This window comes from Pyrus communis, chromosome 5 (genome assembly GCF_963583255.1).
Source record: "Pyrus communis chromosome 5, drPyrComm1.1, whole genome shotgun sequence".
Taxonomy (NCBI): Eukaryota; Viridiplantae; Streptophyta; class Magnoliopsida; order Rosales; family Rosaceae; genus Pyrus; species Pyrus communis.
Window position 1 is genome coordinate 25,947,856 of NC_084807.1, and position 14,555 is coordinate 25,962,410.

General features: G+C 37.6%; 2 protein-coding genes and 1 pseudogene across 3 annotated transcripts; 2 read left to right on the plus strand and 1 right to left on the minus strand.

The window, feature by feature from the left end:
- Positions 1–557: 557 nt before the first annotated feature.
- On the plus strand, positions 558–1,421 carry LOC137733706 (zinc finger CCCH domain-containing protein 54-like). The gene has a single exon (XM_068472864.1). The coding sequence runs from the start codon at positions 558–560 to the stop codon at positions 1,419–1,421; it is 864 nt and encodes a 287-aa protein (XP_068328965.1).
- Positions 1,422–4,403: 2,982 nt separating this feature from the next.
- LOC137734120 (uncharacterized) lies at positions 4,404–5,949 on the minus strand. 2 transcript variants are annotated; one of them, XM_068473407.1, is made up of 4 exons: positions 5,101–5,949; positions 4,842–4,992; positions 4,590–4,689; positions 4,404–4,484 (listed from the first exon to the last, which is right to left on the minus strand). In XM_068473407.1, the coding sequence occupies exons 1-4, from the start codon at positions 5,207–5,209 to the stop codon at positions 4,467–4,469; spliced, it is 378 nt and encodes a 125-aa protein (XP_068329508.1). In that variant the 5' UTR covers positions 5,210–5,949; the 3' UTR covers positions 4,404–4,466. The 2 variants fall into 2 exon arrangements, with proteins under 2 accessions (XP_068329508.1, XP_068329507.1); XM_068473406.1 differs by having other exon boundaries at positions 4,404–4,689.
- Positions 5,950–9,745: 3,796 nt separating this feature from the next.
- Positions 9,746–13,579, plus strand: LOC137733127 (cyclic nucleotide-gated ion channel 2-like; annotated as a pseudogene).
- Positions 13,580–14,555: the final 976 nt, after the last annotated feature.

Genomic DNA, 14,555 nt, shown 5'->3' on the forward strand with positions numbered 1-14,555 from the left:
ATGGAGGGTATAAGTGGAAATACGACTTCATTTCGACGGATCTACACCCTGTCATCATCCTAAACGCCGGAAATGGATACTCTTCGAATCTCTTCCTCTTAATCCACTAAGTTTGAGGATCCGAACCATTAAAATTTGATCAAATGGTTAAAGTTATTATAATTTTTAAAGTAAACCCCTATTTGTAGTCGTTGGATCAAATTTTAATGATCCGGATCTCTGTACTTAGTGGATTAGAAGGAAGGGATCTGGTCCCTTTCCCTAAACGCCGATCAACACCTGGCCGAAGCTCCTGATTTCTGCCAACAACTGTCTCACTCTTGGAGTATCAACCTCCATACAAATGCAATTTATGTAATCCACTCCCAAAATTGATATTTCCACTCCAACATATTAACGCCCGTTACCGACTAACTGACGGTGGGTGAAATAACAGTTAAAACTTTAACCCTATCTAGAGAGCACTCCCCACACTATAAATACACCCTCTCCGGTGGCTGTCCAACTCGTCCCATAACGTATAAGCTCTTTTCTTTCAATCCTCTGAAGTCGAAGCCATGATGCAAGGTGTGCATCCGGGTTACTACTACCAGCTGGTCGACCCGAGCGTGTACTATTCGGGTCTCCTCAGGAGTCCGGTCCAGTACCAGTGCCAGTACCACGACCCGATGATCGACAATGTCATCTTTGGGTCGGACGAATTCCGGATGTACGCTTACAAGGTGAAGCGTTGCCAACGCATGGGAGCCCACGACTGGACGAACTGCCCGTACGCTCACCGCGGCGAGAAGGCCCAGCGCCGTGACCCCAGCAAATTCGCCTACGCGGCGATTATTTGCCCGGCATTTCGCAGCACCGGTTACTGCCGCAAGGGAGACCGTTGCGAATGTGCTCACGGAGTGTTCGAGTATTGGCTCCATCCGGCCAAGTACCGCACGCGTGCATGCGCTAGTCTCGAGAATGGGTACTGCCCGCGCAAAGTGTGCTTCTTCGCTCATACGCCCGACGAGCTCCGGCCGCAACACACGTATTCCGGCCACAAGTACTATGTTGCTTATGATCAGCAAGCAGGTTTTTATCCTCCCTACCACTACTACAAGTACCAGAACAACAGTGACCTGTACCGTGCGGCCCCAAGGACCCCGAAGGCCAACCGTGGAGGAGGAGGCGTGGCAACGGAAGCACCGTGGACGGCTGAGGAGTATCAGACAATGATGAACAACAAGAAGATCGTGGACGAGTCTTGCTTGAAGGTGGAGGAATTCCTGAACAGTCTGAGGGCGTTGAAGCTGAGTGACTATGAGATGGAGTATGACCAAGGTGAAATCGATGCTGCTTGTGGGATGAAGAGTTATGGTGGTGGGGAGGCGTCGGTGTCGGAGATGCCTCAGTTTGACTGGATTAACAAGCTGCTGCAGTAAATCTCTAAAGCTCACTAGAGCGGGAGAGTCTGTAAATGTGAATCAAGTGTGTAGATTGACGATGAGGAGATATTGGGGTTAATTGGTGTTGAATTATGTGGCGTTCTAGGTTCTACTGTGCAAATTAATGGTTTCCTTTCCTCCATTTAGTTTAATGCTAGCTAGTAATAAGGAGGAATGTAAGATTATGTTGTAATTTTCGTTTTTAATGTCAGTAAATGTACTCCCTACACCAGTCGGTGGTATTTGGAAGAGTCTGTAACAATATTATATGTGTAATGAAATGTTAATCGTGTTATTATTAAGCCTTGTTGCTCTTTATAATGATTGATTTCTTCTTTTAGGACTTGGATCCCTCTTTATTTTCCTCAGATTTCATTCATTAAATCCAAGCCTTAATTTCTTAGAAAAGGAAAAAGGAATTTTAATAAAAGGCTCCTGACAATTTTATTTTATATTAAAAAATTATGAAGGATATTTCTTATTACTAAAGTCACAAAAGAAATAAAAAGTAGTCTAACATAGAATTTCACTCCAAACTCAAATACAAGTGTGATTTTTTTTTTTTTGGGAATTGTTATTAGCACTTCAAAAATTTCATTCTGCACTTCAAATTTTCTATATTATGAAAGAAAAATACACTTGTGAAGAGTGTAGAATGAAATTTTTTGAGTGCTATGAGAAAGTTGTGTAAAAGCTTTTTGATAAATGAAAAAATATATGTGTGAAACTTTCTATTAATATTCTAAAAGAAGAAGTCAAGCTTCTTTGTTGATCTCCCTAGACATTTCATAATCATAAGTGTATATTCATTTTAGAGTACCATTGTGATAAAGAAAGTTGTGTAAAAGCTTTTTGATAAATAAAAAAATATATGTGAGAAACTTTCTATTAATATTCTAAAAGAAGAAATCAAGCTTCCTTGTTGATCTCCTTAGACATTTCATAATCATAATTGTATATTCACCGTAGACATTTCATAATAATAATTTTTCAATTTCTTAATCTGCATTTAAAAATCATACTTACAAGAAAAGTCATTCGAATCAAAGATCATAATTTTATATTTATATATATAGGGTAATACTAAGAAGATTAAATTTATAAACTAAATTTGCAAACTCAATGATGTGTCATCAATAGGAATAAGCACGTTTAGCAACATTTAAGTAATAAATCAATCAACTTTCATTGCTCTTAGTTTCCAAAATTTTATCTACAAATTTATTCTTTGTAACATTACCCTGTTAATATATATTGGATGTGAATTACAATAACTCTCAGTATATTACTTGGTAATCGGATCTTTTATAAGGATCCCTCGTCTCCTTTATATAGACCTTTAGTCAGCCTAAAAGTTTTGGGTCTTTAAGTTTCTTACCACCCAACAGTAAATGGATTATACACGTAGCATGGCCTGTAGGCTATTTCTCCACGCTGTCTGACTGACATATGGGGAAGGAGTGACATATGCACAGGACTACTTGGTTTCAACACCCCACGAGCGCACCGCTTTTGCGAGCTTCATTTCTATGTTTTGTGCTTGTTTATTTTGTTCATTTCCTCAGTAGACTTAACAGAAATCACTTAAATCGAGCGATTAGTCTAACAACATCCATATCCTTTCGTAGACCTTATTCTCTGTTGCTACCAACGCGTAACCTGAAGAAAATATGGTATGTGATCAACAGGACACGAATACGGAAAAAAATAAAGGACCCATACGTTTCCAGGTCTTCTATCTTGCGTCTGGACCTTGTTTTATATGTTAATTATTGCATCATTTTACTCGAGTTTTTGAAAATAAAATTAATATTCCCCGGATGTAACTGTCGAGAGTGCTATGCTATTTAGCAAATGTATATGCTGACATGGAGTGGGTTCATGCAGAGAACAAAACGATACCTTTGCAAATTGCAAGGCCAAGATGAGCTTGAATTGATCCAACATTTCCCGGATGGCCTTCGCCGGGACATTAAGCGATACCCTTTGCCTAGATCTTGTGAAGAAGGTAATCTTGTTAACTGTCATACCAGGTTTTTATCTTGATAGAATTATACATATAAGTTGATTATTTTTTCATTTATAAAATCAATGTATTTAATCTTTTCTAATTCTGACATTACACGCATAGTTTGTCTAATAATTACATATATTAATGGAAATTTTTACGAAAAGCTCCTGATATTGTTTATTTTAACGAAAAATTATATTTTTACACTAAAAAATCAATCCTGGTAGTATTCACTTTATCCTTTATTTTGTCCTTATCGTTTAAACTCAAAGTTTTCAAGCTCTTTTCATTAGTTTTCCTTATATCAATAGCTACAATATAATACCGTCTATTTTCCTTTTTATTACTTATAGGTACCATTATTCCACAAGCTAGATGATGTTATCCTGAACAACATTTTTTACCTTGTCCGGCGGACGGTCTACTCCAAGGCTGAAAAGGTTAGAAATTACAGTTCCAAACAGCCACGGTACGATTCCGAAACGTCAGGAACAACTGATTCTCATACAGAAATATGAAGGCCGATGGTGTGTCATGAATTGGGTTCTGCTTACCTCTGTCATCTCAAAATTGCGAACCTACAGATAATAGCAGTCAGACGTACAAATCCAAATGACAATTATAGTACTTCTGCAAGATATCAAGAAGTCCTTCACGTCAAGAATTTGAAGGTTCTCATTTTCTTGCTTTACAAGAAGCGTTTCGTTGAACCGTTCGATCAAATCCACCTTCTTATTCCGATGAAGGAGATGGTTAAAGGATTTGAGGACAGTACCATCCTCTATAGACAGAATCTTAAGAGGAACATGGCTAGTAGCTTTAGTAAAATTCAACAGCATGATCCCAGGGCTATGGCAGAAACAAAAGAAAAATTGGAAATCATAAGCAACACAAATGTCCACTAAGCAATAACAAAAGAATACCAGATACAAAATGGACACACTGTTTAAGGAGGCATGCGAACTACCTTTATCTTAATCTCTTGGACATTCTTATCCGAAATGGAGTACAACATTGTTTAGTTTTTCAGATCAAACACCATGTATATACTGATAATAAAACGGAAGCAAAAGGAAGGTTAATCAAATCAAGAAGACAATAGTGTATTAGAAAGGTATACCAATAAACCTATCATGTGCAGAATAAGTAAGAACCTTCCCATTTACATCATCGAACTCTACAAAACCAGGCCATTTCAGTGACTCGGATTCAAAAAGAGCAAATCCAGCATCTGGTTTACCCCTTCTTATGTATCTGGATCATATAATTTGATAGTGTGTTTAGAAAGAAATAAAAGAAGATGACGTAAATTGGATAACTACACTGTTGTTTCTTTTGAATTTCTTTTTTTTTTTCTTTTTTCTTTTTGTGTCTGGAGGGGAGGGGGAAGGTAGAAAGACACGTACTCAATCCTTGTGCTTCTGCATTTCAAAGAACTGAAGTTGTCTGAGGCATAAACCGAAACAGTGATAAGTGAGTCATTGTTTTTATTATAAAACAAGCTTCTTATCACTTCATCAGGAGTGACATTCAGAAAGCATATTCTCTGGTTGGTTTCTGCATAAAACAATATAAACATTACACATTCCCTTCATTGAATATTTATACGTAATAAGATTAGTGCATGCAATATAAGTTCAGAAATACAGATAATACAGCTACTACCTCGGCTAAATGCAGCACAAACACCGGATTGTGCGAGGGCAAACACAATGTCACGTGCTGCTACAATTTCAATAATTTTGGACCTCTTTCGCAGGAAAGGCAGAACCATGGCACAATGACCCTTAGGATCATGCGTATCATATTCCTCATATGCATCCAAATATCATGACAAGCAGAAATTAGGTATCGCAAGCACACAATAACACCGCAAGTGGGAAAAAAAAATCTTTCCACACAATTCAAAATTGAAGAGAGCATGCGTAGTACAATAGCTTGACTGCACAATTTCAAATCTCCAATCTTGAAACTCAAAACTTTCTTACTGCATCGTTGCATCTAGGCTTTATGATACAGCATGCTTTCAAATGTTGGCGTTAGTAACAAGGCATGGACTCCGAACGTGTACAACCAATTTGATGGTAAGAACCTCACGAGGATAAAAGACATATTTGCTCAAACTTAACAGGAAGTATTAACGAAAACAATCACACACTCACGAACATAGAAGCATAAGCATGTTTATGTTGATTGAATTCCACTGAATGCCCCTAACACCCAGAAATAACACTACGGGGGATTTTCTGGTAGGGCACTTGACAAAGTAATTATCCATTTCTCAACAGCTAACAGAAAGATAAATCAGAATTAAACTAAAAATGCAAATAATTCATAACAAAATCACCTTTTTTCAAGTTTTTGTGAGAGGATCTAGCATCCTAATAATTTAACAACAAAATCCCATTACTTAATTTTGGTTTTTGAATTAAATGGAAACCATCGAACCAAGCAGATGAAGTCAACAAGCATCAAAGCCCCAAGCTTTCCTTCGATTAAATAAATAAATTCAAAATAAAATACCTGGAGGTGGATATTGTGAAACCTCTCTTGGGCATCGCTCATAGTAAAAGCACGGTCGCGCTTGGAGCTGATTTCGCGCCTCTGGAGCTTCTTAACGCTGTTGACGAACCCATCAACCCCACCAATACGAGGTCGTTTCTTCGCCACCACCCTCCTACCGTTGCAAGGCCGAGGACTCGCCGAGATTCTCCTTCCCCCTTCCATCAATTTCTCTCACAGAAAAAACCCGAATAAACTCACTTCAAACCTAGAACCAAATAGCAACACATACCTACTCCTCCAATTCCTCACTAATTACCCAATTTCTGACCTTTAGCAGCATCGCATAAACCCTAAAAACTCAGAGAAATCGAATTCGGGAGGAAAATCAAAACAGTTCTAAGGCTTTAGATGCAGAGACACCCACACAAAACCCTAATGTCAGAGACAAAACGGCGTCGTCTCCCTCTATCTCTCGCTACGCGGAGCAGTCGGAGGTGGAGCTCTGTGACGGAAAAGGAGATTTTTGTTCTCGGATTGGGGATGTTGAAGTGTTTCTAGCTCCGATCCGTTTTCAAAAATCTCTCTTTTTAGAAAAGTTGACGATAATTACCGACGGTGGTTTTGTGGGCTTTTAAATGAATTATTGGATCAGAAAAAGCCCGTCCACATGTTTGGGCCAACGTTGTTGGGTTTCGAATGGATTTATTATGATGCCCAAATCTAATTTGGAAGCCCGACTTGTACCCCTTGGTTCTCCTTTTTTTGATTTTTTTTGGGCTTTACTTTCCTTTTGAGCGCTTCGATGAAGAAGCATATGGCGGGTGCTACTCCATAAATCGTTTTCCATGACTCATATGCTCATTAGTGATTTTGTTAGAAGCATGTATATATAAGGAGAACAACAAATTTTTATTAAAATTTCAAGTGGTTTTTTGAAGGTAATAAGTATTATATTAATTAAATAAAACGAAGAACATCAGATGTTAAGAATACAATTTTATGATTACAAACGCAGCAAAAACACAATACAAACCTACCCCACACAACCATATCTAACAATACGGAAAGATAACACTCACGAGGACAAAACATTGCATCACTTTCTGATGAACTTGCAAAAAACAACGCTTCTTTGACAAAGAAGCCCTGTTATGAGTGTCCTCATAGACTCATAGTCCTTTGGCAGGGAAACGAACAACGAAGACACAACCAAAACAAAAAAAGGAAAAAAAAATATAGTTTTCAAATGAACGATTTATCACTCACATGAGACCCACACCTAACCAACAAAAAAAATATGTTCACAAGGTCTAAACTCTCTAAGCAGGACCTAACACCATTGAGATACACAAAATAAGCATCGTACTATCATCTAAAGACTTTGCAACAACAAGGTAAATAAATTCAAAGTGATGTTTGAAGAAGAGTTATTTCTCTAGCAAGCAATCATAAATTCTTTTATAATTTTGAAGCACTTTTTTTATTTTTGATGCACGTCATAACAAACTTTTTTGATTGTTTGAAAACACTTTCTTCTAAAAAAGACGTCAACAAATGCCTTTAAGTATCTCATGTAGCAATACACAGTCTAACTTATAAATACCTAAAATACATATTACACGTACACGGAACATAAAAGTAACTTTCTAGCAACTCATACATTGTAACTGAATTCCAAATGACACTTTCAAATTGCATGCGTTGAAAGGGAAGTATGAGATTTATATAGGCCAACATGCATTAAGTATAATGTTCTTTAGTATTTTGTTTTCTCTAATTGGGACTTTGAAGTAATAAGATACTATCACCACTTTGAGAAATTTTCAGCTTGTAGTGAATATGATCTGGTACACCAAATACTATAATACAAATAGTTGAATATCTTTTTATTTTAAGTATCTAAACCCTTATATAATAACACTTACGATATCAAATCATATTTGTGACACACTAAAAAATCTTTTCACTTTGTCGTATCAAGAGATATCTCTTGGTGTAACCAATTATTGAACCATACAGTCCAACAACTATTATTATATATATATACGTCTTTTCTCGTGACCTACATATAGACAGCTAGATTTCACTATGTCATCATCAGCAGCACTTGTAGACTTGTAGGTTTTTGAAACTATAGTGTTGACACATTCAACGTATCGTGATAAGCTGTATTAAAACAGATAATGAAGAACACGTCAATCTAACGATTATAACTATGTTATTTTACTTGACAACTAAAGGCTACCATAAGCCAATAAGATTTCTAGTTTTGTGAGGGTGAAGAGAGAGGGAATGTTTATCGTACGTAATGTAATTTTTACTTTGCAGAACAGTTATTTTTACAATTCGAATATGTGATATTTCAATTACAAAGAAGTAACTTTTAATATATATTGGATGTGAATTACAATAACTCTCAGTACATTACTTAGTAATCTGATCTTTTATAAGGATCCCTCGTCTGCTTTATATAGACCTTTAGTCAGCCTAAAAGTTTTGGGTCTTTAAGTTTCTTACCACCCAACAGTAAATGGGTTATACACGTAGGCATGGTCTGTAGGCTACTTCTTCACTGTCTGACTGACATATGGAGAAGGAGTGACATATGCACAGGACCAGTCGGTCTCCCGAGTCAACACCCCATGAGCGCACCGCTTTTGCGAGCTTCATTTCTATGTTTTGTGCTTGTTTATTTTGTTCATTTCCTCAGTAGACTTAACAGAAATCACTTAAATCGAGCGATTAGTCTAACAACATCCATATCCTTTCGTAGACCTTATTCTCTGTTGCTACCAACGCGTAACCTGAAGAAAATATGGTTTGTGATCAACAGGACACGAATACGGAAAAAAAAAAAGGACCCATACGTTTCCAGGTCTTCTATCTTGCGTCTGGACCTTGTTTTATATGTTAATTATTGCATCATTTTACTCGAGTTTTTGAAAATAAAATTAATATTCTCTTGATTTACTCCACTAATTGTTCTATCACTATGTCATCAATCTTATTTCCGGATTATTGTTTATATATGCATGTTACTGTCGAAACAAATGTATATGCTGACATGGAGTGGGTTCATGCAGAGAACAAAACGATTCACGTTTCTCATCTGCATAAACGCTGACATGGACAGGGTGCATGCAAACACTTAGACCGCCGCGGGCCCCACCACCAGTTCAGTGTGAGACTAACACCCGGACACAACCGCTACCACTACAAGAAGGGTCACATGTGACATAAACTTAGGGCACGAAAATAGAGCTTCTAGAACCTGATATTTAGGGGATTTAATGTGTAAAAGAGTCCTCTTTGTAGCTGGAATTAAGGTATGAAAAGATTAGGATATGATAAGATAAGGTTGAATAAGGTTTGGATAAGATAAAGTAATTTGGATAATATTTCTTCTTTTAGCTGATTCCTTATTTTCCAAGTCTTCAATTTAATTCTTCCAGATGTTAATCACATTCCTAGCCTCTCTTGATCTTTAAATTCGTCCATCCACCTTACTCCATGCATATGCAATCCATTACAAGCCCAAAACTGCTCCAAATTGCACCAAATTGCACTTTCTTACCAACTTTGTCATTTAAACCTACAAACACATGAAAATAGCTTAAAACACTATAATAAATAGAAACTAACTTACTAAATACAAAGAAACAAGCAAACAAAGTCGCATAAATACGCTATATCAACCTGCTCCCCATCACCACTTCGCCACCTTCCATCGCTACGTGCCCACATTTTACAAACCCCCCAAAATATTACCAACATCGTCCCCTTCTTTTCATTAATTCCACCCCACATGTTATTCCACAAAAGTAAACATACTCCTCCACCCTCCTCCTCTTCCGCCTCCTCCTCCTGATCCTCCTCCCATCATGTCCTCCCCCTCAAGGTTACCGCCACATCATTCACAATGTTGCTGATCAGTCCCTTGTTACGTACTTACAATTATCATGTATATGGGTTTTGTCTGGCTAACTCATTGCATTTCGATTCAACTTTGATTTTCAGGTGGAACATCAACCCCAACAAAAACACTAATGGCGGCATTACGGAGGCCTACAACAACGACGACGCAATCTTCAACTCAAAAGAATGCTACGCTTGCACTCAGGTCGGTGTCCCCGTCTTCCACTCCACCCGCTGCGACCCGATCCACCGGCCCCACCTCCAGTGGGAGCGCTCTGCCGGGTCCTCCATGACCCGAGTCCACACCCCCACAACCCTCAACTGCGGTCCCCACGACCTGACCGGGACGCGCGCCATTGACCCACGTAGCCAAAACGTCAAAAGGTGGAACCGCGCAGTCCTCATGGCACGGGGCATGTCGGTGGCCGTAGATCCGCTCTTCTTTTACGTCATCGCGCTGAGCCAGCGCGGTGGGCCCTGTTTTTACATGGACGTGGCGCTGGCGCTCGTTGTGACTCTGGTGAGGACGTGTTTGGATGCGTTGCACCTGGCCCACATCTTGCTTCAGTTTAAGTTGGCTTACGTGTCGAGTGAGTCGATGGTTATTGGCTGCGGGAAGCTCGTGTGGGACTCAGGTGAGATTGCGTGTCACTATATGCGGTCCCTCAAGGGGTTTTGGCTCGATGCTTTTGTCATTCTCCCAATTCCCCAGGTACCCCCCTGCAAATTGCATTGCATTCAATTTGATCCTTTTTCTTTGTGAGACCAAATATTAAATATCAAGCTTGATAATTAGAGAAATGTAGCCACATTTGTGTAGTAACTTTTGTATTTGAACTTTTTTTCACTCTCTCTCATATGATACGTGTTATTTTTTTATAAAAAAAAATAAGAAGTTTAAGTTCAAATCCTAGGTGGAATTTCATGTAATCAAATTTAAAGGTAGGAGTGAGCTCCAACCGTAGATTGACATAGGAGAAAAGGTGATGTTAATTTTTTTTTAATTATTTTATTATGTGAGTCATATTAATGCACCAATTATAGATCTTGAAATATGTATTTTAATTGATTTCTTTTTAAAATGAATCCTACAAATATCATTTATAATAAAGAAACATATCGGTTGGAAAAAAAGAAAATCTGACATTGCCACATCAACCATCAAATTAACATTTGACATTTATCTTTTGACATCTCTTTTGGAGATGCTCTAATGCCTTAACATATTTTCTAAATATTTCCTATATTTAGAAAATATAATTTCTAAGTGAGTGCTATTCTCGTTCTCCTATTGACTCTACCGATAGCTTTAAATTGTTTTGAGACTCTTGTACTTTGATATTTAGGCTTTTGCTAAAGCACTAAGTTTGACACTCAAATCTCACATTATCTTTGCAGGCAGTAATTTGGTTAATTGTGCCAAAACTGTTTATACAAGAACAGACAAGACTAATCATGACGACCCTTTTGCTAACCTTCTCGTTTCAGTTCATCCCCAAGCTCTACCACAGTGTTTACTTGGCCAAAAGACTCAAAAGGGTCACAGGTTACATATTTGCCTATGGCAACATTTGGTGGCGTTTTAAACTTAACTTCATTGCCTACTTAACTGCCGCTCATGTGCGTAAGCATACTTTGATTTATCATCATCGGAATCTCTTAGTTTCGTAAACTAATTCCAATATTTAAGCTATGTTGGTTCACATTAATCAGATTGTTGGAGGATGTTGGTATGTCCTTGCAACACAACGTGTAATGTCGTGCTTCCAACAACAGTGTGACAGAAGTATAAACTGCAATCTCTCTATCTATTGCTCCAAGGAAATATTTTCCAATGGAAAGTTCTCTGGTGGTAATGCATTCACAAAGATAAAGACATTGTGCTTGGATAAAGACACACCATTCAAGTATGGTATTTACCAGCCGCTACTTGATGTCTACGCCGGCAATACACTTGCTGTGAGGATCCTTTATCCCATATACTGGGGTTTAATTAATCTCGGGTAAGCTTCTAATGTACTATTGAATACTGATGGCACACAGTAGCAGTGGCGTGAATAATGTTTATACAAGTTCACCTATCTGTACCATCTCAACTGACTGTATTTTCCTGGCTATATATTTTAGATTGCACAATCCAATTTAAACCATATTGTTAAATGGTAGTACGATATCAACAAACTTACATTACTTTCAAGTTGTGCTAATTAACATTTGCAGCTCCTTTGCCAACAACCTTACTCCGACAAGTGACTGGCGAGAACTGGTATTCTCTTGCTTGTTGACACTAACGGGCTTGGGGCTCTTTATTACATTAATTGGAAATATCCAGGTGATCCTTGAAAGTTGAAACTTCTGATCATAGTTGATTACATTTATTCTTAACTCGAGGGGTTTTTATACAAGTGAATATATAGTACTTAATATACAGATCGATCAAGAACTTGATTGTGTAATTGTGCAGATATTTCTGCACATGGTGATGGCAAATAAGAAAAAAATGCAGCTGAAATATCGAGACATGGAATGGTGGATGCAACGAAGGCAGTTGCCGTCTCATTTGAGAAGGAGGGCTCGCTATTTCCAGCGCCACAGTTGGGCTGCCATGCAAGGCCAAGATGAGCTTGAATTGATCCAACATTTCCCGGATGGCCTTCGCCGGGACATTAAGCGATACCTTTGCCTAGATCTTGTGAAGAAGGTAATCTTGTTAACTGTCATACCAGGTTTTTATGTTGACAGAATTATACATATAAGTTGATTTTTTTTCATTTATAAAATCAATGTATTTAATCTTTTCTAATTCTGACATTACACGCACAGTTTGTCTAATAATTGCACATATCAATAGCTACAATATAATACCGTCTATTCTCCTTTTTATTACTTATAGGTACCGTTATTCCACAAGCTAGATGATGTTATTCTGGACAACATATGTGACCTTGTCCGGCCAACGGTCTACTCCAAGGGTGAAAAGGTTAGAAATTACAGTTGTATGTTTTTTTCTAGCCGTGCTGACTAGAGTTGTTGGCACACAAGTGAGTGACTATCAGTTGTTGCATTGCATGACTTGCATCAACGATTGACTGCTATATATACTCACTCATGTTCTTATACTTCCTATGACCACCCTTAGCATTTCTCTGTTTTATTTAGTAACGCTTTGAATGTGGTCATTTGTTATTGGTAATTAATATGCTTATTCAAATTATGTTACTTTTGCCATGAAATTAATATATAGGTAATTAGAGAAGGGGACCCAGTACAAAGAATGATGTTCATAGTTCATGGACGAATAAAACGTAGCCAAGGCCTGAGCAAAGGGTTCCTAGCCACCAGTGTACTCGAACCGGGCAGTTTCTTTGGTGATGAACTTCTCTCATGGTGCCTTCGCCGCCCATTTCTCGGCCGCCTTCCTCCCTCCTCGGCAACATTTACTTGCCTGGAACCTATGGAAGCATTTGGTTTAGATGCAGATTGTCTCCGCTACATCACCGACCATTTTCGTTACAAGTTTTTGAACGAAGAACTTAGGTGGACAGCGAGGTTTTACTCATCGAATTGGAGAACATGGGCGGCGGTGATCATTCAACTTGCTTGGCGCCGGCATAGAATGAGGACGAAGGGTCTGGTGGTGGTGCAAAATGGGGACATTGAGAATCGGTTGAGGCATTACGCTGCCTTCTTTTTGTCATTGAAGCCGCATGACCATCTTGAGTAGTAGTTTGTCGGTGTGTTGATAAAATAAGTTGCGCAACTTGCGACGTTTGAAGTTTATCAACAAAATAAAGTGAGAGCAGTGTTTCTTGGAATTCGGCTTTCAATTATTCGCAATGAGAGTGACAAAAAGGCCTAATGGCCTAATACACTATCCGAATGGAAAAGTTTTTGCTCTTAAGAACAACTCAAGCCCATCCGAGACGTGCTTGAGATCAATTTGAATAATTCATTGAAAAAATCAAATTTCTTAACATTCATCTGAAGATCATCATTTAAAAAAAAAATTATTCGAATATAAATTCAAATGTATTAAATAAATAAACACCGTCCATTTGTTCGATACATTTAAATTCAAAAATAGAATCTTCAATTTAAATGATTTTTTATGACGATGATATACAAATAAAGATATGAAAATTGAAAGATTTTAAATTATTAAAATTATGCAATGCAGAAGCGCTATATGTAGAAATGCAAGTATTATTCAAAAAGAGTGAAAAATCTCAAATTTAAACCTTGAAAATATTGTATTTTTTACATCTTAAATTTACATGTCTCTATGATTTTCTGCGGATCAATAAAAGAAAAGTTTAAGAATAATACATGCATCTCCCAAGATACGACTGCACATATTCCACCGTTTTTGAATAACATATCTTCGTAATATAAATCTCATAATCGGAATCATTCAATTTCTTAATCTCACTTGAAGATCATTCCTACAAAAAAATCATGGGACTCGGAAATCATTTATGCACCCAAATATATAGAATAATTTGACTGTGCGAGTGTCAAGTAACTTATTCATAATGAACCGTCCATTTATTTGATACATATGGATGACTAAACAATCGTCAATTTAAATGATTTTATTTTGGGATAATTGATAGGGGAATTATTTTCTATATTTTCATGTCAATAATCTCTAAATTTTGTCAAGGAACTGGTTTTTAAAAGAGCCTTGCTACTTTTCTTTC

Coding starts and splice junctions, on each gene's coding strand:
- LOC137734120 (XM_068473406.1), bottom strand. CDS start 5,209: ATGGTTCTGCCTTTCCTGCGAAAGAGGTCCAAAATTATTGAAATTGTA. Junction 4,993..5,100: donor TTGTGCTGCATTTAGCCGAG/GTAGTAGCTGTA, acceptor TGTTTTATGCAG/AAACCAACCAGAGAATATGC. Junction 4,690..4,841: donor TGCAGAAGCACAAGGATTGA/GTACGTGTCTTT, acceptor TATATGATCCAG/ATACATAAGAAGGGGTAAAC.
- LOC137733706 (XM_068472864.1), top strand. CDS start 558: ATGATGCAAGGTGTGCATCCGGGTTACTACTACCAGCTGGTCGACCCG.